Raw genomic sequence first — 26,672 nt, 5'->3', positions numbered from 1 at the left:
TACTCGCGGAGGAAAGGTCTGCAGGCGACGGGGATTAGTATTCAAACGCCGTCCTGTTAACTCGGAGAGGAAATTATGTCTTTCCTGTGGTCTGGTAGGATAATTATACATTTAAAAGGAATCACATGATTATATAGAATATGCAAAAAGAGAGAGAGAGCTATGCTAAAACAGTGAACTAGGGACGCTCCTTCTAGGGTGGCGCCATGTGGGGCGGTAATGGTGTGGAATGGTTGCAGGGGGATTTCAGGGCAGAAAATCTGCAGCATTTATAGTTGGAGAAGGTAAAACAAATTACCTACAAGCTGCAGAAAACATCAGCACCAAATCAGTGCAAAAATTTCAAACCCTCATATTGTCAACTATCGAGTAAAGAAGTCAAGATTGGATCCATCCATTCCAAGACCAAGTCCTTGTCTCCATCTTCTTCTACCTGACATCCACGACTAGAAATGGTGATGGCTCTGATAAATGGACAACCCCAAAGCTTCCACTTGATATGAATCACAACATTAGAGTGGTGTCCGAATACTCACCTGCTCCCCACTCCAGTCTGTGGCCAGGCCCGCACCCGCATCCACTTTTTTGACCTCTAGTAACCAATCACTGATCACTGCCGCATTGCAGAGGAAAATCCCAATCCTGCAGCGCTCTGGTGATGATTATATGATTATTAAAGCCTGAAGAAGACAACACCAGTCCGGGCCACAGAGAGGAGTGGGGAGCAGGTGAGTATATTTACAACATGGTTTCAGGGCTCAACACTCTGACCGCTTGGCAAAACTCAAAACAAACTACTAAAAAAAATTGGATTTGAATGAACTCAATCTTTTTGTAAACCTTGGAACATATGCAGTTTTGTCATCACTATTTGTTACTTACATCTTGTCCAGGGGGACCTTGGGGACCTGGTGGGCCAACAAGACCTCTAATACCCTGCAAAAGTAAAAATCATTTTCTGTTATTCTGTTCTTTCAAACCACTGACATTTTTTATTTATTCAAAAAAAAATTTTAGTTTATAAAAACCTGTAAACTTGGAATTGTTGCCATAAGTTGGGTCATGTGATCTCATGGTGACCCCCATGAAAAATACATGTGTTTCTGTGCACCTGCAGGATGTTTAGTGATGTCACAGTCATGTGAGTAGTCACATGACTGTGAAAAGGGCTCCAAAAGTAATACTGTGCAATAGGACTCCATAGAGATACTGTGCATATAGGGACAATCTGCATTACTTTTCTGTCTGTGTCTGCCTGAATGTAAGTAGCAGATCTATTTATGTATATTATGTAGCAGATGTGTGTCTGTATATTGGTACGGCAGCAGTGTGTGTGATTTCATGTAGCAGAGCTGAGTGTGTGTTTTGAAGAATCAAAACTGAGTGTGTGTGTGATGTAGCAGAGCTGAGTGTGTATGATGTAGCAGAGCTGAGTGTGTATGATGTAGCAGAGCTGAGTGTGTATGATGTAGCAGAGCTGAGTGTGTATGATGTAGCAGAGCTGAGTGTGTATGATGTAGCAGAGTGTGTATGATGTAGCAGAGCTGAGTGTGTTTGATGTAGCAGAGCTGGGTGTGTATGATGCACTGCAGCAGGCTGGATGAGTAGTGTGCATACAGCAGAGTTGTGTATGTGTGGGTATAATGTACTGTCATGGAGAGTGTTAAAGTGGGCCTGTCATTTCAATAAATTTTGCCGCCATCACTGCCTTAGACCACCAGAGAAGTTTATTAACATTAAATATTTTTTTCCAGTATTTATTTGTCTAAATCAGCAGTGTGTTTTATAAAGCAAAAAAATCTATCTATCTATCTATCTATCTATCTATTATCTATCTATCTCCTATCTATCTATCTATCTATCTATCTATCTATCTATCTCCTATCTATCTATCTATCTTCTATCTATCTATCTCCTATCTATCTATCTATCTATCTATCTATCTATCTATCTCCTATCTATCTATCTATCTATCTATCTATCTCCTATCTATCTCCTATCTATCTATCTCCTATCTATCTATCTATCTATCTCCTATCTATCATCTATCTCCTATCTATCTATCTATCTATCTATCTATCTATCTATCTATCTATCTATCTATCTATCTCCTATCTACTATCTATCTATCTATCTATCTATCTATCATCTATCTAGCTATCTTCTATCTATCTATCTATCTCCTATCTATCTATTATCTATCTATCTATCTATCTATCTCCTATCTATCTATCATCTATCTCCTATCTATCTCCTATCTATCTATCTAGCTATCATCTATCTATCTATCTATCTCCTATCTATCTATCTATCTATCTATCTATCTATCTATCTATCTATCTATCTCCTATCTATTATCTCTATCTATCTATCTATCTATCTATCTATCTATCTATCTATCTATCTATCTATCTATCTATCTCCTATCTATCTCCTATCTATCTCCTATCTATCTATCTATCTATCTATCTCCTATCTATCTATCTCCTATCTATCTATCTATCTATTTGGCAAAACACAAATTAAAATAGTATTTTATATTATATTTTACTTTAGTTTTTTAAGGTTTTATATGTTGACAAAATGACTTTAGACTTTTCCCCCCAGAGTAAAATTCCTAATAAATTCAGCAAATTCAGACAAAAGGAAAATATATATAACGTGGATATGTCATGGAACTGAAGCCGCTTCTCTTCTATAATGGTTTTAATATAATCCGTCAGACTCATAAAAATGACAATTTTCTCATTGTTCAGACACGGCCATAAAACAATCTCATCTCACGTGGATTATAAATATAATTACGGGAGGCGATTACTAACGTGGAATGTTTTACATTTACCGCGAGACGCAGAAGTTACGTTTCTCGTGAGTTTTAACTAATTTCAGACTATATTTCCAACAAATGACGACTGTTTGACAACTGGATATATGAGAGATTACAAATAAACACATTTTTACACTTTGTAATCGGTTTTAGTCTAAAAAGGGGGAAAAAATTAAAAGATGGAGCTTGTTTTTTCATATTTTTGTTTAAAAAAAAACCACAGCGCCACACCTATGTGCAGGTTATGGCTGGTATTACAATGGGGCTGAGCTGTAATATTAGGCACAAACAATGGACAGCTGTGGCGCTGTTTTTGAAGAAGAAAACTGTTCTTGTAGCCCTTATGCCACTGTCTATACTGACCTATGGGTCTCTATAACTAACCAATAAGTGCTACATAAGCCATCGTATGGTGCCATAAGGAGAAGCTTGTGCGTATAGCAGTCTATGGAGTTATGTTACAGATCAATACAACTCAGATCCAGGGCTGACGGGATAAGCCCTTACATTTCCAACTTCCTTAACAGAAACCAATAAATTCCCCGTGAACCTATGCACTGAGCCCATCCCCACTCCAAGGCTGGGAGAGGAATACATGAAAGCGAATGAGTAAATACCTGTTCTCCTTTCTCTCCAGTAGGTCCTGTGGAGCCCTGCACACAAACAGTTACAGTGTATCAAAAAAGGGGTTAAAAAAATAGACATCAAACTATCAAATCTACAGTACAGTGTTGATCCAGAAAAAAAAAAATAAGAAAACCCTATGAGTAAGTGACAAATTGCTGGATTATCTATGCATCTAGAAACTAATTAGTAAAATGATGGGGGGGGATCAAGGTCACAACAGTATTAAAGGGGTACTTTGGCAAAAATAATTTTCTTACAAATCATCTGATGTCTGAAAGTTATATAGATTTGTAATTTAAAAATCTCAAGTCTTGACTCTCCTGCTCTGGAGTGTTCCTGACATGGACAGAGGTGGCAGCAGAGATACACCACTTCCAGCAGGACATACAGCAGCTGATAAGTAGTGGAAGACTGGAGATTTTTAAATAGAAATAAATTACAAATCTATATAACGTTCTGAAACCAGCTCATTTGAAAGAAAAACATTTTTGTTTGAATAACCCTTTAAGTCCCCCCTCCCCCCCTCATTGAATGGACAGTCCATCTGAGGCCGCCTGCTGAACTTAGCTACAATTTATACCTGCATGTAGTGACAGTAATAAATGTAGTGCATGCATAGGCCTCGCCCTCATGTTTCAATAACTTACAGTGTTGCAACACTTTTTCCCAATACAACAAGTCACGCAAATAATTTCTCCTGAAAGTCTCTACGAAAAAGAAATAAAATGTATTTTACGTCATTTAGACAATGTTACTTACCGGAGTACCGTCTATTCCTATGCCCGGTGGTCCACGGGATCCTGGTTGCCCAGGAAGGCCTGGAGTTCCTCTGTCTCCCTGGAAAGATGAAGCAAATAATCAATGGATAGACCAAGGCCGTCCCTCCAGCTGGGGCTTATGGGTTAGGGTGCCTAGCTGAGGATAGCCTTATACCTGCAGGGCTGTCATCCATTACCCAACAAGAGAAGAATTAACTAGCCAATGGATCATACAACCTTTCTCTGCAAGAGATAGGCAGGATGGGTTGGCTATCTCTTGGCCGTTGTTCCAGAAGAAGGAAGAGCAGTTTCAAATTTTTGAAAAATACAAAAACTCTACATATTGTGATCACTGGTTACAAGAAGTGTTGAGCGAATTTCATGGGTTTGGCAAGTTTTCCAAACTTGAACATTCAGCATTTAACTCCCAGCATCCTGAGAAGGTGGACGAAGCCCAAGGACTGTGTGGTAAACATGGATACAGCATATGGCCTATGGCTTTATCCAGGTTTTCCAGGACTCCATAGGGAGTTGGGAGTTAAAGAAGAAGAAGTCTGGGGATTTTGAAAATCCGGCAGCCGACAGGGACAGTAGGGGACTTGATCAGGAGTAGGCACTTACCTCTCCCTGTGCCCGTGGTAAACAGCGAAACCGTCCTCGGGACCCCCACTATCTCTGGGGTGTACACGTCACTACCCGGCTGATGGATTGGCCACTCAGCCAGTTAATGACTGGGGCGGGACTTCTCTCCAGTCACTAATTGGCTGACCGGCCAGTCCATCAGCCAGTAAAGAAATTTTCCCCCAAGTCGTGACGTCATCACAACTTGGGGGAAAATGACTTGCGGCGGGGGTCCCAAGGCTGGTCCTGTGCTCACCACACTACTACTACTACTACTACTACTCGTAGTGAAATCCCCTTCTGCCCCTGCTGGCTGCCAGGTTTTTAAAATTCCCAGATTTCTACTTTAAATGCCGATCGTTTAGGTTCGGAGAAGTTGCCAAATCCGGACACTTTTATGAAGTTCACTAAACGCTAGTTACAAGGTACAACATGAGATACCACGAGCACAGATAGAAGGTGACTGCTGAGCATTTTATTGCTACTGTTGCATTATCTAGGGTTATGTAACACGTATACTATATCAATATAATAATGTATGCATGTGCCCGGGTCACCATATAACGCAAGCTCCAATGACCCTACCATTCTTGAGGACCACTTCCAAGCATTGAAAAGGTCTTTTGAGAGACATTGACCACTTGTGATATCTCATGCTATATGGTCTAATTTTACACTTTTTTTTCATGTAGGTTGGAATTGGATGGTTGGTTTCATGGATGTATCCCCCCCACCCAGCACTGCGGATGTCTATTAGATGCAGGTGCCAGAGCTGCTTAACAAAATTATTTGCTGAAAATGAACTTTTGGCGTGAAAAAATTCTGCATAAAACTTTAATTAGATTTCTGGTTCTCTTCCGTGACTCATTTAACCACATTTTGTCTCTCTCAGCATAATGAAAGAGCGACGCATCCCGCAGATGAAGAAAGCCTGGCAGGCTTCAGATTAGAAAGCAGCCAAAAAATGGCCTGGATATGGTCCATAAAGCAATAGTCGGTCAATGGGCGCCCATGTAGCCAGGGTATCAGCTAGCCATGCAGAATTCTAGCCCCCATAAAGAGCAGTGTACTGTATGGTGCACAGTAATGTTATCATCAGAGAGGGGGTGATGCTCTGCATGTTAAAGGGGGCTGCCAGCAAGAAAGTTTTTATTTAAAGTGAATGTACGATCAGGTACATTGCTTTAGGTTTTTTACATGAATGGATTGGGGATGTCGATGTTGCGGTAGTTTTTTTGGACCGGCGTCTGGTTTCCGTGCATGGTGTCGGTCTATTCTATGGCACCGGCCTAGCAGGAAGCATTGGGGGCAGACCCCCTAGCCCCCAGTGTGACAACTTCCCCTCTGTGATGTGGCTCCATTACAATAAATGGAGCTGCATCACAGACAGGAGGGATTTTCCTCACACTGGGGGCCGGCAGGGTCGCCCCCAGGGCTTCATGCCAGGCCGGCGCCGGGAATAGACCGTGGCGATTTAAAAAGAGGACCACGGCGCCGACATTCCTGATCCATTCATGTTAAAAAATTTAAGCAATGTACCTGAAGTTACATTCGCTTTAAAGGGGTTATCCAGCGCTTCAAAACATGGCCGTTTTCTTCCAGAGACAGCACCGCTCTTGTCTCCAGGTCAGGTGTGGTTTGCAATTAAGCTCCATTCACTTCAATGGAACCTGCAACCAGAACCTGCACCCAAACTGGAGACAAGAGCGGTGCTGTCACTGGAAGAAAGTGGCCATGTTTTTGTAGTGCCGGATAACCCCTTTAACAACATCAACATCATCAACTGTATCCACTTGGAGGATTCCTAAATGGTCAATCAAGAGGTCAAGAAAGGTAAGCCCATCATCAGGGTTCATCCTCTCCTAATAAGTCGGCTCTGTGTGGGCGTGTACAGCATCATGTGACTCATAAGTCTCCAAGAGGAGGAGCAAATATGGAAGAGCTAAATTTGTGCTTTCTGTATCCATTGTATCCTATAGAGGTACACACCTCGGCCTCTGTCCTCTTCTTTCTTAGTTATTGAGCATTTAATCTCATGCCTAGGTAGATTTTACTGATTCCTACATCAGTCACATTTAATATTCTCAGAAGTTATATTTAGTCGTTTATGGGTGACAGCTAATAGCGCCCCCTCCGTATTGATTTCTAAAGCTTTTCTCCCTTAGCTTGTCAATACTCATTATTGGCATATATTTCTCAGTACGATTGATTTGTGCTATAAAGATATTTATGCTGCGTCCATATCACTGGTTTCAGTATTGATTTTATAAGGGTAGAAATGTTCATTAAGGTGGTCACTGTAATGGCACTCGGTCGTGTCCGTTATCCCGTACCTGCTGCGGGTCGGGCTGCGCTTTGGTCATCTATCGGCTCTCATGCTCTCTCATTGTGCTTGTCTACCGGCAGCTTCTCACCTGTGCTGAGCCGGCTTCCTGGGGAGTTGGGCTCCCTCTAGTGGCAGGCGTATGGCTGTTACCTGTATTTGAAGGCTCAGCACACAAACTCTAGTAACTTGTAGGGTGATTGATTGCCATCACCTCCAGACCTCAGTTGTTGGTGTTGTTCCTGTCATCATCCATGTCTGAGCTTCCTGGCTTTCTGCCATTTCCCTTGCTTCCTAGCCTCCTTCTACCATTTTGGATTTTGTTCCATCCCTGGTTCCCAGTTTCGGTTTGGTCAAAGTGATCTCATAGTACAATGAAGTTTGTGTTGTGAAAGCCGGGGCCTCCTTAGACTCCACTCCTTAGAGAAGGTACGTTAGCATTTCTTGGTGACCCAAGGGATCTACCTCCTCATGCCACCTCTACCTGTTACAGTCACACAACTCAAACGTTCCTTCCATCCTATTTCTGACCTTGTCCAGTGGTTGTATGTAGACCAGAGGAAAGTGTGTCATGTGAGGATACAGATCTTACAGACGTAGACCCTATAAGACACGATAGGCGTCAAATCTTAGCCCCTCCAGATACTGTAAGACTAAAGCTTTGGTTATTCATGCATGATAGGAATTGTAGTTACTAGTGATATACTGAGGGGTGTGGTTTAGAAAAGGGGAGGGGCTTAACAATATTTTTGTCCTATTGCAATCATAGAATAAGGGGGAGTCCTGACACAAGGCAAAGAGGAAAGGTTGGAGGACGCGGCTGATCTTCTGGGACAAACAGAGATTTCTTTATATCTTTTTTAGCCTTAATCAAAAGAAAAGAAGATTAAGAAAGGAAGTGCTGGGGAACTTTTTGTGCATTTTTAGCATTACTTTAAAGCTGTTTTCCATCTGGTTATGGCAGGTCGACTGCCTTGTGTCTGGAGAGACAAGGCAAATGGGGAAAAAAAGTGAAAGTTTTTGATTGTTTTTTTTTTTTTTTGTTTTTTTTTTTTTTTCTTTCTTCTTGTTTCTGTTCTAAGACTGAGATGGAAGCTCTTCATGAAAATCACTCAGTTATGCGCCTTAGAAGTTGTGAACTTTACGCTCTGTCACTAGACGAAGCCCATAAAGAAGACTATAAAGTCTAACACTGTCTGTAATTAGAAAGAAACAGCAGAAAAATGTGAGAAATAATGGAGGCTCGGAAGAGATGACGCCTCAGCCCTCCGTCTTATTCCCGTATAATGAATACAAAGTCACTTTATGTAAAATCTCGACAACTTCTTCCCCAATGTGCAATATTTCAGAGTCAGTAAAGCTTGAAGAAACAACTTAAAAAGAACAGATTTTTAGTCATCAGATCAAAAACCTCCATTTTAATTTAAACGGGTGAGAAGGAAAGTGAAGACTGGAGATGATGTTTGGTAAAATTCTAACTCATCATGGTAGCTTTTTTTTTATGTATATACAATAGTCGGCAGCTTTATCCACCAAAGACAAGAGATGATAGAGTTGACATGTTCTTAAAGGAGCCGTAAACTTAGAAATAAATAAGGAATATAAAAAACCATCTGTAGGTGAACTTCAGTGGGTTTTGTACCTATCACAGACCAAAGACCATTCACACCTGTGTCCCCAGGGGTTGGCTAAGGCTGGGTTCACACCGGCATTGGGTTTTAAATAGTTTTTTTTACTGGAGCACAACCAGAGCACTAACACACTAGACAGGAATAGCGCCCAACAGATACCATGAAGTTGTAGTTCCCATTGGGTGTCCGTTATTGGGTTTGGCTTTTTACCGAAAAACAGAGCACAACATACTGTCCCCCATTCTTGAAGGAACCTCAGCCTTAGCTTTTGTGCCATAATAGAAGTGGTAGTCCTCCATTCCCATCATTCACTATATATAGCAGCTAATACACTCTCCTATCCCGGGGACAACGAGGGGACATGGACAGGTGAACATACCTTTTTTTTTTTAATGGGTATGATATTGTGTTGCCACCATCTTTATAAATTCATTCTGAACTTTGCAAAAAGTTTGGTAAAGTAGTAAACTGAACTTTTTGCAAAGTTCAGACTGAATCTCGGCTTGTAAGATTTGGTTCGCTCGTCTCTAGTACTGGGGCATCACGGCTGACACTCTAGAAAGCGGGAATCTGGTTGACATCGTTACAGTGAATTAGATGCTATTTATCACTTTACATCACTTACTAACTTGTCAAACTAATTTGGAACAAAAGTGATTTGTCAAAATCACAAAAAATACATAAATTTCTATGGTTTTCTAACAGTGAATAACCCCTTTAGGGGTTAAGGTTAAAGCCGCGCCTCTGTGGTGTGTCCTCTCAGCGTAGTCCCTGCCCCGTGGTAGTGATGTGCACGGCACTTCCTCACCTCTCCTGCCTGTCAACTCCCCCTTCCCCAACATACCTAGGTGCCGCCCACTGCCGGAATCAGCTTGTCCCCTTCCTTGGACATGCGCCGTTGCGATCTGATCCTGCGTGGGATCGGCGCAAAACAGCGCATGTCCAGAGAAGAGGACAAGCCGATTCCGGCAGCGGGCGGCACCATGGTATGCCGGGTGGGGGGTAGGGGGGGGCGGTGACAGGCAGGAGAAGCGAGGAAGGGCCGTGCACGCCACTAGCACGCGGCGGGGGCGACGCTGAGAGGACACACCAGAGGCGGCACGGACCCGGCTATGTCATTGCAGCGGCGCCAGGGGTTCAGGAGGCGGTGCATGCTCACCTACAGCTAACAGTGTGCGGGCGGACAGAGGACGGAACAGGAAGCAGGGGGAGACGGACACCAGCACCCCACAGGCGGTGCTGGCCTAGGGCACGATCGCTCTAGGCCACGCCTCTTAGACATGGCTACAGCTCAACTAAACTATGATTTTCGGCCTCAGGAAAGCACAACCAGCGTTGATAAACATACCAGTACCTCATCAGCTACACGAAGGTATAAAAGTATAAGCAGTTGGGAGGGGGGGGGAGGCTGAGGGTGTCACAAAGTGGGTACAGAGTTGCTTAAATGTTGCACTTTTGTACATAATATAAATCCAACAGCTGATTTTATAGAATCATACCCAAAGTTGTCAACCACTGGCGTTACTATAAACCCCCCTCCCCGCCATGTTCTGAACCACCTTGAAAAAGACCTAAGACTCTTGAAACATCTAACAGGCTCCAAGGTATAAAGAGACATTAGGGAGAATTATCCGGACGACCTATTTGATGAAGGAATTGTGGCCGTTCACGTTGAGCCTCCAGAACGTTCTACACACAGGTCAGAAGGAATATTCCGCCGCCTCTGATGACCATGTAACTAAATACCATTTTAATGAAAGCTCCGGGGAGCAATTAGAGAGAGAAATGAAGGTTTTGTACCGAGCGCTAATTACCCAAGTCTACATTTCTTCTCCGTCTCTTCCTTACTTGTGTCAGTGGAATAAATCATCCGCCGGCTGTCTGCATACATCACACCTATTAATACCTCTGCCGCTATCTTCCTTCTCGCTCATTCATTTCAATTGCTTTATATTTGTCTCACTTTGGCACCATGTTTTTTTTTTTTTTTAATGCAGCCGGTGGATGAAATCCTCCTGAGAGTCTTTGACCCATGGGGCACTCAGAGCACGTCTTTTCTGAAGCTGCCTGGTGTCTTTGTCCTTGCATAGAATATAAGGAGCTGTATTAACTACTTAAGACGTGGACATGAATTTCAAGCATGGTAATTTTCTTTAGGGGAGTTTTAGAGGAGAAAGCGTTCACAGAAAATCATAGGGCTTGGCAGTGCGAGGATGGAGGATCTAGAAGAGATTTGCCGGGTGGTGGTGTTTGAAGTAATATTATCTCAGATGGTCATTTAAAACTATTTTCACCACGTTATAATCTGTGTGACTTCTAACATATACGTAAATCACTTCATTTACCAAAAATAACTCCTTAAGCCAGAAAAGCTCTAAAATCTTGGCCACTAGGTGTCTCCCTTCTCTGCTGTCCACTGCCTGTTGTTAGGGGAAATCTGTCTCTAGTGAAAGCTAGATCAGGACAAATTCCGGGAAGTAGGGTTGATTCCCAGGGGAGAGCTATGTGCCTGCAAGCTGAGTCAGTCTGCCAGTTGAAGATGATACACATTGTTCCTCAAAGGTAAATTAAGGCTTCCTTCTCATCTCTAACCACCCATTTTTAGAGTATACAAGACATTTTATGGGAATTTCAAAATCAAATATGTATGAAAGCATTAAAACATGAAAAACAATAGGATGAAAAAACTCCTGCAATTCCTTGTTTCCCCTTTGGAGGCAGTATAGGGAAATTGAAAACCTTATCTAGGTCCACCACAGATTCCATCTGATCCACACATCAGGACATAGTGGAATCTGCTTATTGTAAAGAATACTTCTTATATAAAAGCACTGCCCAAAATGATGGATGGAGACAACTGCACTAATCAAGAACATATCATTGAGAAGACTGAAAACCTAAGGAAAAGACTGGACACACTGGAGAAACTCTGTTGATATGGACTGGAAAGGATCAAAATCCAGTCAAGTCAATGAACAGACCCGTTCTTATCTGTTCATTATCAGACAAATCCGTCTTCATTACAGAGAAGCTAGTAAAGACGGGTTCTGCTGTGTCCATTATATCCTATGGAGGGGGGAGGGAGATGAGTGAGCAGGGAGAAGAGACATGAAGGTTAGCTGTTTGTAGCCTGGGCCCCTAAAACGCTGGATTCAGGGGTCAGAAAGGTCAGTGCTTATCTAAGAACTTGCTGAAAGAAGATTGCAGGGTGTTGTGCTGTGCAGGACTGCTCCGTGCTCACTCACTCCTCTCAGCCCCTCCCCTCTCCATAGAGCATAATAGACACAGAAATCCTGCTTCTTCTGTAGTGAGGGGGAAGCTAGGAAAACAGCTTTTTCAGTGCAGAAGGAAACTATTTTGGTAAATAAAACCTATTACAGAGTTTCTTAAAATCACTTGTACTATAGATATTTATTGATTTAAAAAAAAAAAAGACCCTGAATTGACAGCTAGGCTTTAACAGCTGTCAAAAAAAAAAGTGATGTACACATTTGCTTTCAACATAAGAACAATAGGTGACGCCTTATCTTTCACTCGCACATATATACAGCTGAACGGCCACAGAGGCCACTGAGCGCCTCTGATCCTTCGATATGGTGATCAAACGTTTTCCCAAACTATAGAAATCCCATAACGCATTCACACATGTGCAACAGTCTCGTGTTTTTGGAGTCATGGCCGATATTTTATGATAGTAAAGTATTGTTCTTACCTTAGATCCAGGTTGTCCCTGTGGACCCGGGGCCCCGCGTTCACCCTAAAGAAAACATTCACATATTTAAGGGTAGGAAGGAAAGACATGATATTACTGATGTGGTAACTGTGAGCGATAAAATCCAGCATATAATAATACCAATATATCTGTCAGGACTGGATATCTTTATAGAGATGCTGATATGTGGAGATATGTGTCCTCCATGTGTCCTCAGTATATTCCATTAAAAAAAACATTATTTTTCCATACTCTATCGATAGTTGTTTAGTTCATGCTACAAGTACCTATAAGTGGCCACCTAGTGGTTGTGATATGAACTACAGCCTGTCTAGTCTTGCAGCCTTGTAGTGATACTGAATTAAATTTATATAATGAGAAATTAGAATCCTTAAAGTGTTCTTGTCATTTGGAGTAACTTTGGATGTCTTGAGACACATCAATAATTAATGATCACACCAGGTCTCCAGAGACTAAGGGAGTACGCAGCACCGCTTGTCTCTCTTCATCTGTCAATCAAATCCAACTTGTTCACTTTATAAACTCTAATTGAGCTTTCGAGTAAGATTCCAAACTGTTGAAATCTTCGTGCTGTTGTCCTGACACAGCAGATCAGTACAGTAGCGCCAACAGTTCCTGAGCTCCCGGCATTATAATGAATGATGATGCAGAGAGTGATTACACAACGTGTGAATGCCGCCTTAGTAAAGGAGGAGAAGGCCAGAATCAGATGTTCTAAAGCTTCCTTAACTTACCCTTTCCCCATCCTTTCCCCGTCCTGGTAGTCCAGGCAAACCAGCCAAACCAGCCTCTCCGGGGGCGCCGGGTGGTCCAATTTTTCCTTCTCTACCTGGGTCACCCTTAAAAAGAAATTCAAATAAAATATTTGTCAAAAATATAGAGCAATAAATTATTCAGTGCGAGGGGGGTGTCTCATTTTCAGGACCCTTAGTTAATAAAGCAGAGAGCAGCTACAAAGAGAGTCCCTCTCTGGAGGACCCAGCGCCTTCATGCAATACACTGACATCCCATTGATTTTAATAGGAGCTGTGCAATTCTTTATTTGGCCTATGGAGGCGCTGCAGGAAACTTGGGCACTTGCTGCTGATTTACTGAAGATTACAGCTGACTTCTTGGAGTCCATCATGAACATTTATAGTGAGGAGCCCCCTGTAACAGGGACCATCTGGGTTGTGTGCAATCTACCAAAGACAGTGAAATAGATTTTTTGAAACTTAAAGGGGTAGTGCACCCCAAAAAATTTTCTTTAAAATCAGCTGCTGCCATGAAGTGCCAGAGATTTGTAATTTACTTCTATTAAAAAATCTCAAGCCTTCCAGTACTTATCAGCTGCTGTATGCCCAGCAGGAAGTGGTATTATTTCCAGTCTGGAGAGCAGGAGAGGTTTTCTATGGGGATTTGCTCCTTCTCTGGACAGTTCCTGACATGGACAGAGGAGGCAACAGAGAGCACTGTGTCAGACAGGAAAGAAAACACCACTTCCTGCTGGACACACAGCAGCTGATAAGTACTGGAAGGCTTGAGATTTTTTAATAGAAGTAAATTACAAATCTCTGGCACTTCATGGCAGCAGTTGATTTGAAAGAAAAAATATTTTGGTGCACTACCCCTTTAAAGTGGTATTCCACTTAAACATAACTTTTGATATGTTGCAGCCCATGGTGAGACTAACAATTTCTTCCATACTTGTTATTATCTATTCAGTCTCCTTCCCCCAGTTCTGTGCTGCTGCTTTCTGCTAAAGACACAAAAATCTGTGTGTGAGCTTTCCTCTCTGTCTAACCCCTCCTTCCCCTCCCTTCTGAGATGGCTAATGTAAACAAGTCCCTGGCAGGCTGTATCTGCAACATTGTAGCTTTTTTATAATGCTGGGAGGATATGATCACAGTGAGTTCATCAGCAACTTAACCATCTCGGCATTACAGAAATTACAATTTTGCAGATAGAGCCTGCCAGGGACTTGTTTACATCAGCTGTCTCAGAAGGGAGGAGGGGGAGATAGAAAGGTCACACACAGATTTCTGTGTCTTCAGCAGAAAGCAGCAGCTCAGAACTGGGGAAAGGAGAATGAATGGATAATAACAAGTATAGAAGTAATTATTAGTCTCACCATGAGCTGCAACATATCAAAAGTTATGTTTTAGTGGACTACCCCTTTAAGTGCTATTCTTGCATTGCTCTTGAGCTTGGTGTCTTCTTTCTGTGGATGAATGCCTTCTCGGCATATGCCATAGAATAGGCCATCTTCCCGCCCGGCTGTTGACCGGTCAGCTTTGTTATTGACACACGCTCAGCATCAGCCTCTGCATTCCCAGTCTTCTCCTTTTCCAGTAAACAGATGGGGAGATGCGGCTGGTGGCGTCTGATTTCGTGAACTTTTCATTTCCAATTTTAGTAGAAATATCAGGAGAGCGAGGAGACAGCGCACAGATGGAAGAGCTCCCGGCTCCCCGCAGTCTCCTCCGCTGCTTACATTTACCCCGGCATTCCTTGCAAAATACAATTACATCTATTCACCTTTTCGCCCTTCGGACCGTCTTTTCCTGGCAAACCAGCGTCTCCTGGATTTCCCTAAAAAGAAATAAAAAATTAATTTTATATATATATATATATATATATATATATATATATATATATATATATATATATATATATATATAAAGAGAGAGAGAGAGAGAGATATACTGTATATAAAACAGAGTGACAGAGTGTCTGGAGGAATAGTAGATGGGATATATATTTGTCCAAGATTCCTCATGTCTCTTAAAAAAAAAAAAAAAAAAAAAAGCAACCAGGAAAATAGAGTGGTCAAAGATCTGTGGTTTCTGCAGTTCAGGTTTGGACAAAACCAGTTATCAGGGTCTGTGTAGCTGGAGTGGGAAGTGAGGGTGGGCCCCCCTCCATCCAGCAGTCCATGTCTTTGGCTGTCTGATTAATCAGTCAGTCCTCAGGTGTGCACGGAGCCTTATAAAAGGCCGGGATTGCAGACACACCTTGGCTCTCAGCCTGGGAACAGGTCATCTGCTCAGAACCTGTGAGAGCCATACAAGTGGTTCATACAATATCTGTTATGTGTGGTGCCCGGTATTAGGCCGGCACCTTGTTAGTGAGGTATCCTGCCGTCTAGTTAGTGCCGGACAGGCATAGGATTTAGTTTGTTTTGTTTTATTTCTGTACCACAGTAAATAAAACTGGCTGAGGTCAGTTGTACGAACTGCAGTTGTTCTGTCTGTGCCTGCCAGAGTGTGCCCGTCTACCCAGGAGACGAATAACCTGCTAGCTAATCCCTAACAATATATATACACTATTTTACGGTGTATAAGATGACTTTTTAACCCTGAAAAATCTTCTCAGACGTTGGGGGTTGTCTTATACGCTGGGTATGGTTGCCCCACAGTGGGTGACTACTGTAAAAAAAAACAAACAGTTAACTCACCTGGGGCCCGATCCCGGCCTCCTGTCCCGTTCCCGGCGCAGGCAGTGTGACGTACACTGACTGCGCCAGGGATCCCCGAAGCTCTCACAAGCAGCCGAGCCTCTAATCGGAGAAGCTCAGAGAGGCTCAGTTGCTCGGGAGAGCTTCGGGGATCCCTGGCGCAGTCAGTGTACATCACACTGCCTGTGCCGGGAACGGGACGGGAGGCCGGGATCGGGCCCCAGGTGAGTTAACTGTTTTTTGTTTTTTTTTTCCATTTAGCTGCAGTTAACCACTGCCTGACTGTAGCCGGGCTGCGGTCAGGCAGGGGTTAACATTTTCCAGCGTATAATGGTGCGTTTACACAGACAGATTTATCTGACAGATCTTTGAAGCCAAAGCCAGGAACAGACTATAAACAGGGATCAGGTCATAAAGGAAAGACTGAGATTTCTCCTCTTTTCAAATCCATTCCTGGCTTTGGCTTCCAAAATCTGTCAGATAAATCTTTCTGTGTAAACGCACCCTAAGGCGAACCACTGGCAGTCTTCTTAAAAGTCAGGGGTCGTCTTATACGCCTAGTCGCCTTATATGCCGGGAAATACAATAAATTATATTTTTTAAAAAATTTTTAAGGATAGTGCAGTTGATGTAAAACCAACTGACTGCATGTCATGTCTCTATATGTAAACACTTAATTAGTCATGTGACCAAATAGGGTTGGCTATGACTGGCTAACTGTTCCCCCAGCTCCCACAATGCACTGCTCAGGAGACAGGAAACATGTGGAATTCTGAGGCTTTGGTGGTGAACAGAGAAAACACCAGAAAAAGGATGTTGAAAAAACAATGAAAAAGTTACAAACTTTTTAGCATTTTTTTTAAACACTAGATAAAAACCAGATATGGTTGTCTGGTGTTGTTTGCTGTGGCTTCCACTAGATGTCCCTGTTGTGTCTGCCATATAAGGCCTTGTGCACACAGAGCAAGAGCGGCGGAATTCTGCGCTGGATTTGTCCGCTGCGGAATACTGCCAGCCTCTGTGTCATAATGGGAGTCTATGGGAGGCTCCCGCCACTCCTCTCCCCACACTGTTCATTTTTCAGCACCGAGAGATGCAGTGCACAAGCCTCCCATAGTCTCATTCTGCCGCTCTTGCTCTATGTGCATGGGGCCTAAAATGGATGGAACAGGAAGCAGAGAGCAGAGTGCGGTAGATACCACGTGGACTGGCAGGAGATCCGTCTGCTTCTAGGCGAACATAGTGGCAGAGGAACTTTATATAAACCAAGAGTCATCGAGCAAGGGTCCTATCAGACAAAGCATTTTTAATGATTAACGATAAACGTTCGCAAACAAAATCGTATACCGCTAGCCGGAAATTGTTCACCGTATTGCACAGAATAGTCGTTAGTTATGGTCGTTGCTACAATCATTCACTCCATATAATCCCTGCAAATGAAGCAACTATGTGGCGTTAAACTGAACAAATAGTGAACGACTAACAATGAATTTGGTGTCACCACCAAACGAACAATGAACGATTTTTCATCGGTGGTTTGAACGTTACCTGCTTTTACATGAAACGATTATCGTTTAAATATAAACATTATAATGGTAATTTGCACGACAATCATCCAGTGTAATAGGGCCCTTAGAGCATGGGCCAGCACGGATGAAGGGGTTCCAGTTAAAGGCTACTGGACCAAAGAGAACTGCTGAGATGGCTGGAATAAGAGATATTTGGGTAACCGAGTCATTTGGATAATTGCCCCAGCACAGACCCTAAGGGACTGACACTATGGGCGTATGGTGGAGGCCAAGAGATGGATAAGCTAATGCAAAGACTACTGTAGTGCATGCCCTGCCCTGAGCTCGTTCCTCCAGGAGGATGCTAGGTAGACCCCAGTCTTGGATCTAAGCAGGTCTTATGGAGGTTCCATAGCCAGCAATGCAGTGATAACCCACGTACAGTACCTCCCCCATTGAGATGATTAGAGCCTCAGATGGTGACCTCCATGGTGACCTCCACCGGTCAATTCAATTATGGGCCGACCTAAGAAATCTAAAATCCTCTCGGAGATGATGAGAGTTATCAAGAGAGATGTGAATACTAATACTAAACCATCTCTGTAACATCAATTCCTGGAAAGGCCATACAGAAGCTATATATAGCTGTATATATGTAGATTTGTTGGATCCCCGCTCTCGCCTCGCTTCTTTCATTTCCGCATATTATGTTCTATATATACTTCTATAACATTATTGTAACAAATGCTCCAGCCTCTTAGCATGACCTCGATTCCAGCTCCGTCACGTCACACGCCTGGATGAGCCTAATGTATGTAACTGTGGCACAATGGGCATGGCTTGCAGGATACGGGCCCATATGTAAATGCTTGATTTGGTATTTTTATTCTAAAAATCGGCTTAACCTTGAGTATAACATGACCCCCCAACCCCCCATCCCCGTACTTACCTGCCTAGCTCGCCCCACCAGTCTAGTTGCTCAACCTCAGCGAGCACCTCCCACTCATCCAATCAGCTTCCATCTCAGTGTGGGACAGGGTTTGGGACAATGTCCACTAGTTTTTTTTATTGTTGTTATCAGTTTTGCTTTATATTTTGCACCCAGATTTTTAAAATAAGGGTATGATCCCACTGTCTTTTTTAGGCAAAAATACGGCCATAATTTGATAATTACGGCTGTAATTAAAAATAAAGAGCATGATCAATATTTACAGTCGCACAGACACAATAATTAAAATGAGGCCGTATTTTTGCTTTAAAAAATGTTGCTTGAACATAGCCCTAAAATAGTAAAAAAAACTAAAAAAAAATTAACAGTCTCTTAAAATTTGATGTTTTCAGATTTTTACTTATTACAAACCACCATTTTTTTGTATACAATTGTTATATTTTTTGATATTTTATAATAATATTCTCCATTTCATTAGTTTCCTGTATAATTGGTGCCCCTAATAGTACACAGAGGCTCTCCCTTTTCCAGTGCCCTGTCACATCCGCGGCCGCGGCACATACCTCTCGCCACGCCGCTGCTGCCCCACCTCCTGCTCTGTGTCGGGGTTCCTCCTCCTCCAGCTCCCTGTCAGCTCGACGGGCGTGTCCCTGTCTCCTAGGGAGCACGCGCACGGGCTCTGCTGTAACTTAAAGGGTCACTGTGCCTTTAATTGACTGCTGCTCTGCTCTGAGACTCTCCTATAAATTGCAGCCCTGCCCCACCACAGGTGTTGGAGCCTCTGCATGCTTTCCTTAGTGTGTAGTCCCAGCTCTCCTGTATCCTGCCTGTATACTCCTCTCCGTGTATCCTGCCTAGTGTTTCCAGCCTACTGCCATCTGCCTACTAGTCTCCAGCTGCACCTCGCCACCACCACTAGCAGCCAAGCCAGGGGTAGCGACCTGGGGGTCGCCTGCCGCAGCAAGTCCATCCTGCCTTGCGGCGGGCTCTGGTGAAGACCAGCGGCCCCTTAGACTCCGCTCCCTGGTGCGGCTTACATCATCGCTAGTGGTGGAACAGGGGAACCACAACCCCCAGCGTTACATGCCCTCTAATGGTAGACCGCACAATGCTATAATCCTTATATATTATGTGTAGTATAAAGTATAATAAATAATATAAAAAACAAAAATAAAGGAACAATAAAAAGAGCAGAATAAATAGACAAAACAAATTAAAAAAAATAGAACAATAACTAAAAAATAAATACATAAAACAGTAACAAAAAATTGAAAAATAAAAAGTACTAAATAAATACACAAGAATTTAAATACTGCAGAATACTTACCACGTTCCCGGGTAGTCCCCTGGCTCCGGGTTGACCTGCGAGGCCTGGTGGACCCTGGTGGTAAGAAAGGTGCAGTATATCAGGAATGAGCAGTATGTGTATATAGGAAGTATTGTATGATAGGAGAAAAAGAGGCCATGAGCTGATGATCTTTCTGAACATGCACCATGCTTTTGGGTATAAGTCACAGCTCCCATGTACCCCGGTGTAATAGACCTAAGATACTATGTTGGTGCCATCCCCAGAATCAGGCGGGTGAGCATCACAGGTCTACACTGACCCCATTCTCATTGATGGTAATGTTGAAGTCCTATAATATGGAGAGCCTCCTGGGCATAAAATCATCCAACCCTCGAACAGACACATCGCACACGTGGCCTACATGAAATTGGCCAACCCAGCTGGTTGGATCTGCCAAGCCTGCACCAGCACTAAGTGTCAAACAGAGCCACAATTATCCATGCTTTGTGTCTGGTATTGCAGCTCGGCTCCATTAGAGTGAAGGAGATTGAACTGTAATACCGCAAACAACCTGTGGACAGATGTGGCGCTGTTTGTGAAGAAAGAAGCCATACAGAATCTTAGAAAAAACTTTTTTGGCATAACTAGGCGTTTCCCTTTATGACCCAATAATCCAACAATGAATACAGAGATCTTAGGATACACTCACAACATCGCCCTTAGGTCCACGTTCACCGTTGGCTCCATCTTGACCCTTTGGACCCTATATGGAATATAGAAATTGTGGTCAGCATCGCACAGATCTGTTATATGTTATGGTTTTCTGTTACATATAAATTGCCAGGCCTTCGTTATACGTGTCCTAAAGGGAAGATATCACTGTATCATATCACTGCATTTACACCCTTTGAACAGACTTACCAAATGGTTTGGGTTTGGCAACATTCTCCAAACCCGAACACACAGCATTTATCTCCCGGCAGCTGAAGAAGTTTGATGTCAACCTAGGGCTGCCAGGAAACCAAGGATACAGACTATGGCTTATGGCTAGATCCATGTTTTCCAGAACTCGCTAGAGCGGCATCCAACTTCTCCAGCTGCTGGAAGTCAAATCCCGAAAGGTTGGGTTTAGTAAATTTGCCGAACCCAAACAGTTCAGCCATTGACCTCATCACTTATTAGGAGTACACGGTTGAAGTTTATTTTTGTAGCCGAGGTGTGAAATAGGTAACATCTTAACGGTAACACCTATATGTAAGCACATAACACATTCATCAACATGGAGAAGCAATGACCCTTCCATTTTAGGTGGAAAGGGTCATTGCCCTTCTGCCTCCATATTGGTTAAAAAGGAAGAATCAATGTTCTTCCACTTTGAATTCCATATTGAGTAGAAACGGTCACTAGTCTTCGATTTTAGAGAAGGTAAAGGGAGGTAGCACTTAGTGGAACAAAAGTCCCTTTATTTTGACACCGTAGCTCCAAGGAGCCCCTCTCATTTCCTTATATTTTTATCTTGACTTCCTTTTTGGCTGAGACGAATCATTGCTCTTCAACTATGGCTTCTATGTTGGGTAGTAAAGGTCACTACATTGCTCTTCCACTTTGACTTCCATGTTAGGTGATGGTGGGGGATTGTTCTTCCACACTAACTTCTATGCTGGATGATGGTGGGGGATTGTTGTTGCTCTTTGACTGCCATGTTGGGTGATGGTGAGAAATTGTTCTTCCCCTTTCACTTCCATGTTGGGTGGAAGGGGTGATTGTTCCTCCACTTTGACTGCCATGTTGGGTGATGTGGAGGGGGGATTGTTCTTCCGCTGTGACTTTCATATTGGGTGATGGTGAAGGATTGTTCTTCCGCTTTGACTTCCATGTTGGGTGATGGTAAAGGATTGTTCTTCCCCTTTAACTCCCATGTTGGGTGGAAGGGGTGATTGTTCTTCCACTTTGACTTCCATGTTGGGTGGAAGGGGTGATTCTTATTCCATGTTCTTCCATGTTGGGTGGGGGAGTGTTCTTCCGCTTTGACTTCCATGGTGGGGATTGTTCTTCTGCTTTGACTTCCGTTTTGGGTGATGACAGGGGACTGTTTTTCCACTTTGACTTCCATGTTGGATGATGGTGGTGGATTGTTCTTCTGCTTTGACTTCCATGTTGGATGATGATGGGGCAATACTCTTCTGCATGGACTTTCATCTTGGGTGATGATGGGGGATTGTTTTTCTGCTTTGACGTCCATGTTGGGTGATTTCGGGGGGATTGTTCTTTCACTTTGACTTCCATGTTGGGTGATGGTGATAGATTGTTCTTCTGCTTTGACTTAACTTGGGTGATGGTGGGGTATTGTTTTTCCACTTTGACTTCCGTGTTGGGTGATTGGTGGGGGATTGTTCTTCCGCTTTGACTTCCGTGTTGGGTGATTGGTGGGGGTTGTTCTTCCGCTTTGACTTCCGTGTTGGGTGATTGGTGGGGGTTGTTCTTCCTCTTTGACTTCCATGTTGGGTGGTAGGGGTGTCCTTCTACTCCACATGATGGTGCACTCACCCGTTATGTGGACTTGGCAGAGGCTCCTATTTATAGCTTTCTAACAATCTTCGGTCTGGAAGGTTCATTCACTATTCTGCTGCGTCAGCTTGTCAAGTGATTTTAGTGAAGTTCACCGTACACAATGACCTAAATGCTCAGCGAACACTGATCTGTGCCCAAAAACGTAGAGCAAGAGAGGCCGCCATGGCAGACAACGGTACTTAATAATAAAGAGCTTCCGCCATGGCTTAGGGGATCCAGCTCTGACTGCAGCATCGGGACCTTTCTCTTACTGCGCTGCGGAATCTGTTGGCGCCATACAAATAAATATATTATTATTACTGTACACATAAGATGCCGATGATGTATATAACCCTTCCTGTGCTCATGTCTGGGTGCAAAACCAATGGGGGACATAATGGAAACTTACAAGAAGTCTGATTTCTCAACCATGAGCAATCGTTCTTACCTAGGAAGCTGAAGAGCAACCTGATGCATGATGGGAAACAATATAACAGGTCTATTTAATAAATGAATAGAAAGAAAGAAAGAAAGAAAGAAAGAAAAAGATGATTGATTGATTGATTGATTGATTGATTGATTGATACAGATGATAGATAGGAGATAGATAGATAGATAGATAGATAGATAGATAGATAGATAGATAGGAGATAGATAGATAGATAGATAGATAATAGGAGATAGATAGATAGGAGATAGATAGGAGATAGATAGATAGATAGATAGATAGATAGATAGATAGATAGATAGATAGGAGATAGATAGATAGGAGATAGGAGATAGGAGATAGATAGGAGATAGATAGATAGATAGATAGATAGATAGATAGATAGATAGATAGATAGGAGATAGATAGATAGATAGATAGGAGATAGATAGTTGTGGAATGTGAAGCCCTTGGAGACACAATAGACGGCTGTGAATGTGATAACTCCTCCTGGTAATAAGGGGCAGACGCCTGGATGTACAGATCTGACAGCTCCGCAGCTTTTATTGCCAATGAGTTATTCATCAATGTCCCCCGGGGGCCATCACCAGCCACTTAGACGTATGAGGCTTCAATGCGGAGAGGCTTGGCGGACAGGTGCAGGTAACACAATGTGAAGCTCGGCTCCATTCATCAATGTAATGTCTCCTACAACAATGTCTCATTTAAAGGGGAACTCTCCGCACCTCCACATTCTGTCCCATTTGCTTTGTGTACAGGTCCTGATTTATGAAAATGGGGATATTGTGGAGTCCTGTTCTCCTGGGAGAGGGCATGATTTCGTGGGGCCCATATATTAACCTACAGTGATAGTTTGACATGGGAAAATATGGTCTCCAATCCAAGGTGTTACAATGTTGCAACTGCATGCTGGGAGTTGTAGTTTTGGAATAGCTGATGGAGATCACTACTCTAGATCATGTCTAGATCTAACTGGGTAAGGTTCTAGTAGCAACTACACCCCCACTATGGGTTTGTCTTTGCTCCTGACTAGTCAACTGTTTTCCCCTTGTGTATTCAATTTTATATTAAACGTTACAGAAGTGCTGCCCCCTACAGCCCGGAGAGATGAGGACAGTGCATGGTTACTATCTGCTTTGCTCAGTTTCATTCAAGTTGCAGTACCAGATACAACCTATGTACAAGGGTGGCGCTGCCTCTCGAAGAGAACAACCATTTCTTTCATATCATACATTAGCAAAAAAAAAATTATATATATATATATATATATATATATATATATATATATATATATATATATATATATATTTTTTTTTTTTTACTCTTCTTCTAATCAAGGTATTCACTGTATGTGCTGAGGGCATCTAGTGGTAATTTCAGGAACTGCACCCAGAAAATATTCTTCAGTCTTTTCTGAATATTTGGGGAAAGCTGAGGAGCAATTCACATTACTTCGGGCCGATTATCCCATAGTGTAATAGAGACAATGATCGGCCGATTACATTACATTAGAGAATTGCCATCAGGCTTCCCCAGACTTCTAGCTAGTTATACAGCAATCCAGAGAAGCTATCCAAGAGCTTTGGAGGATAATGTAAGAGTGACCATTGTTCTTGTTATCCAAAAGACGTAATAAAAAAAGAAGCTGTATATATAATATTTATAAATTTACTAGGGGGGTTAAATGAGAGAAGTTGTCATCAGGGCGTGATGGGGGTTGTAGTTCCACAACAGTCAGTAAACCTTAGTCTGTATATAATTAAGACTTTACTTCCTTAATATACATACCTGTGGCCCTACAGGACCAATGGGGCCCACATCTCCAGTCAGTCCTTGAGGTCCCTGAAAAAGAGGTATAAAAATGTAATGTGGTCAATGGCACCATATGGCAGTAAAGGGGCACAGAGGGGCACTGTGTATGCACTATATGGCACTATGTAGTGTGGCAGTCTATGGGCACTATATCATGTAGGCATGGGATGGTTTTATATGGTCACTGTATAATACTCTGGACACAATATACACACACACACACACATATATATTATATATATATATACACACATATATATATATATATATATATATATATATATATACATAATTATTATTTATATTGCATTATGTAGCATATGTGCGCAGTACATTACTCTGTATGACTATACATATATATATATATATATATATATATATATATATATATATATATATATATATATATATATATATATGACATTGCAGCCCCCCCCCTCTCTATGGCATCGGGGGGGGGGGGGGGGGGGGGGGGGGGGGGGGGGGGGGGGCAGTATGCAACTAGTATCAGATATAAGAGAACACTGAACCCATGGCGTCACTCACTTGTTCTCCGGGGTTTCCTGGTTCTCCCTTTTCTCCTTTATCTCCAGGAATTCCCTAGAAGCAAAGAAGAAGCTTTCTGTTGAAGTTTTCATAAAGATAAAGATCATAGAAAAAAAAGTTAGATTCACCTTCCATAATATTTGTTCACTAAGGATTCACTATTCCTTTTACCATTATTTATGGGGATAGTAATAATGTCACCATCTAGTGGTAGAAAGTAGGAACTGCAGTCAGTATTCTCCATAGTTTAGTTGCCTGGCTTCAGTTTTTGCAGTGACATGGTGGGGGAGTCTGACCCCTGATCCTGGTATTGGGGGTGCCCTCTCTCTGTGCCCCTGGTTATTTCTCGGATCGGGGGCACAGAGTCTCATCTGACCCGCTCACCCCCCTCTCCTGCACAGTATGATCTCTGGTGGCTGCGGTGCGGTGACACAGTGGTTGCCTCTGTAACAGCCGCCCAGGTTATCTCCGCCCGAGGTAAATATAGTAACCTTGAATTTGCTATAGATAGATGTACTAATCACCGGCGTACAGAGACCACTTGGGGACTAACTAATACTTAACTTTTAATAGTTCATTATAAAAACAAGGTCCACACAAACAGACATAAACACCCAATAGTGTACTCTATATCTACAGTTTAGTTTCCTAAACTGACCCTGACCCTGACCCTGTGGTATCTCAATTAGTGTATGAGAGACCGGCGATCACCTACAGACGGGGCAGAAATTTAGGTGACCGCCTGGTACGTAGTCACTATTCTCCTCCATCCACACATATGTGGCTTAGACAAGCCTGGGCGGTGGGGACGTATAGGTGTGGGTCCTGCAAGGCCTGCAAGTACATATTACCGGCACGTTCATTTAACGGAACGGATGGTAAGAATTACATCAACCGGGAGTTTGCCAACTGTAGGACCACAGGTGTCATATACTTGGCAAGTTGCCTTTGCCCCCTCCAATACGTCGGGAAAACGAAACGGGAACTACGACGACGAATATTGGAACATGTGGGAGATATTTCACATAGCCGTGACAAACCTCTGGCTAAACATATGCGACAAGTTCACCCAGACAACCCCTGGGCCGTTAAGTTTCAGGTGGTTGAAGTGTTACGACCCTCACCTAGGGGGGGTGACCTGGATAAATGCCTCCTCCAAAAAGAGACCCAATGGATCTATAGACTTGGTACTGTGAGTCCAAGGGGTCTCAATGAAGCACTTGTGTTTTCATCTTTTATTGTTTAAATGCCCTTATCTGTTTGCTCGTGGTGATGGTTTTTAGGTATCGACCCCATGCTGCGGTTGGTCTATTGGGATATCAACTTTGTACCCTAATCTATGATAATGATGTATGATGACCTGCCCACCCATTGTTCTCAATATACTATTTGTTTATGCTTTAGACATTTGTGTTTTTTACACTTTCCCCATAACATATTATCTATGGATTTACTGGTTAGGGGAAATACTGGCATCTATCATAATGCTCAGGTGTCTATATCATGATAGGCTGCTTTCCATATTGGTATGCTATTATCCCGGTACCCTCTATTTACATCTTGTTTATTTTATTTTTGAGTATGAGTTATATATACAGATGTCTTCTGTTTAGTC

At 42.7% G+C, this 26,672-nt stretch overlaps 1 protein-coding gene across 4 annotated transcripts in view; it reads right to left on the bottom strand.

Annotated features, from left to right (window-relative positions):
- Positions 1–26,672, bottom strand: part of COL22A1 (collagen type XXII alpha 1 chain) — a 226,443-nt gene that overhangs the window by 47,413 nt on the left and 152,358 nt on the right. For all 4 annotated transcript variants that reach the window (XM_069957064.1, XM_069957061.1, XM_069957062.1 and 1 more), the window contains 10 exons: positions 25,058–25,111; positions 24,488–24,541; positions 20,411–20,464; positions 19,741–19,794; positions 15,038–15,091; positions 13,255–13,359; positions 12,500–12,544; positions 4,214–4,291; positions 3,445–3,480; positions 883–936 (listed from right to left, as the gene is read on the bottom strand). In XM_069957064.1, the coding sequence (XP_069813165.1) occupies positions 883–936; positions 3,445–3,480; positions 4,214–4,291; positions 12,500–12,544; positions 13,255–13,359; positions 15,038–15,091; positions 19,741–19,794; positions 20,411–20,464; positions 24,488–24,541; positions 25,058–25,111 (588 nt within the window). The remainder of the gene's footprint in view (positions 1–882; positions 937–3,444; positions 3,481–4,213; positions 4,292–12,499; positions 12,545–13,254; positions 13,360–15,037; positions 15,092–19,740; positions 19,795–20,410; positions 20,465–24,487; positions 24,542–25,057; positions 25,112–26,672) is intronic.

The sequence above is a fragment of the Dendropsophus ebraccatus genome, chromosome 2, assembly GCF_027789765.1.
Source record: "Dendropsophus ebraccatus isolate aDenEbr1 chromosome 2, aDenEbr1.pat, whole genome shotgun sequence".
In the NCBI taxonomy this organism is placed as follows: domain Eukaryota; kingdom Metazoa; phylum Chordata; class Amphibia; order Anura; family Hylidae; genus Dendropsophus; species Dendropsophus ebraccatus.
This window is presented reverse-complemented; position numbering and strand designations above follow the sequence as displayed.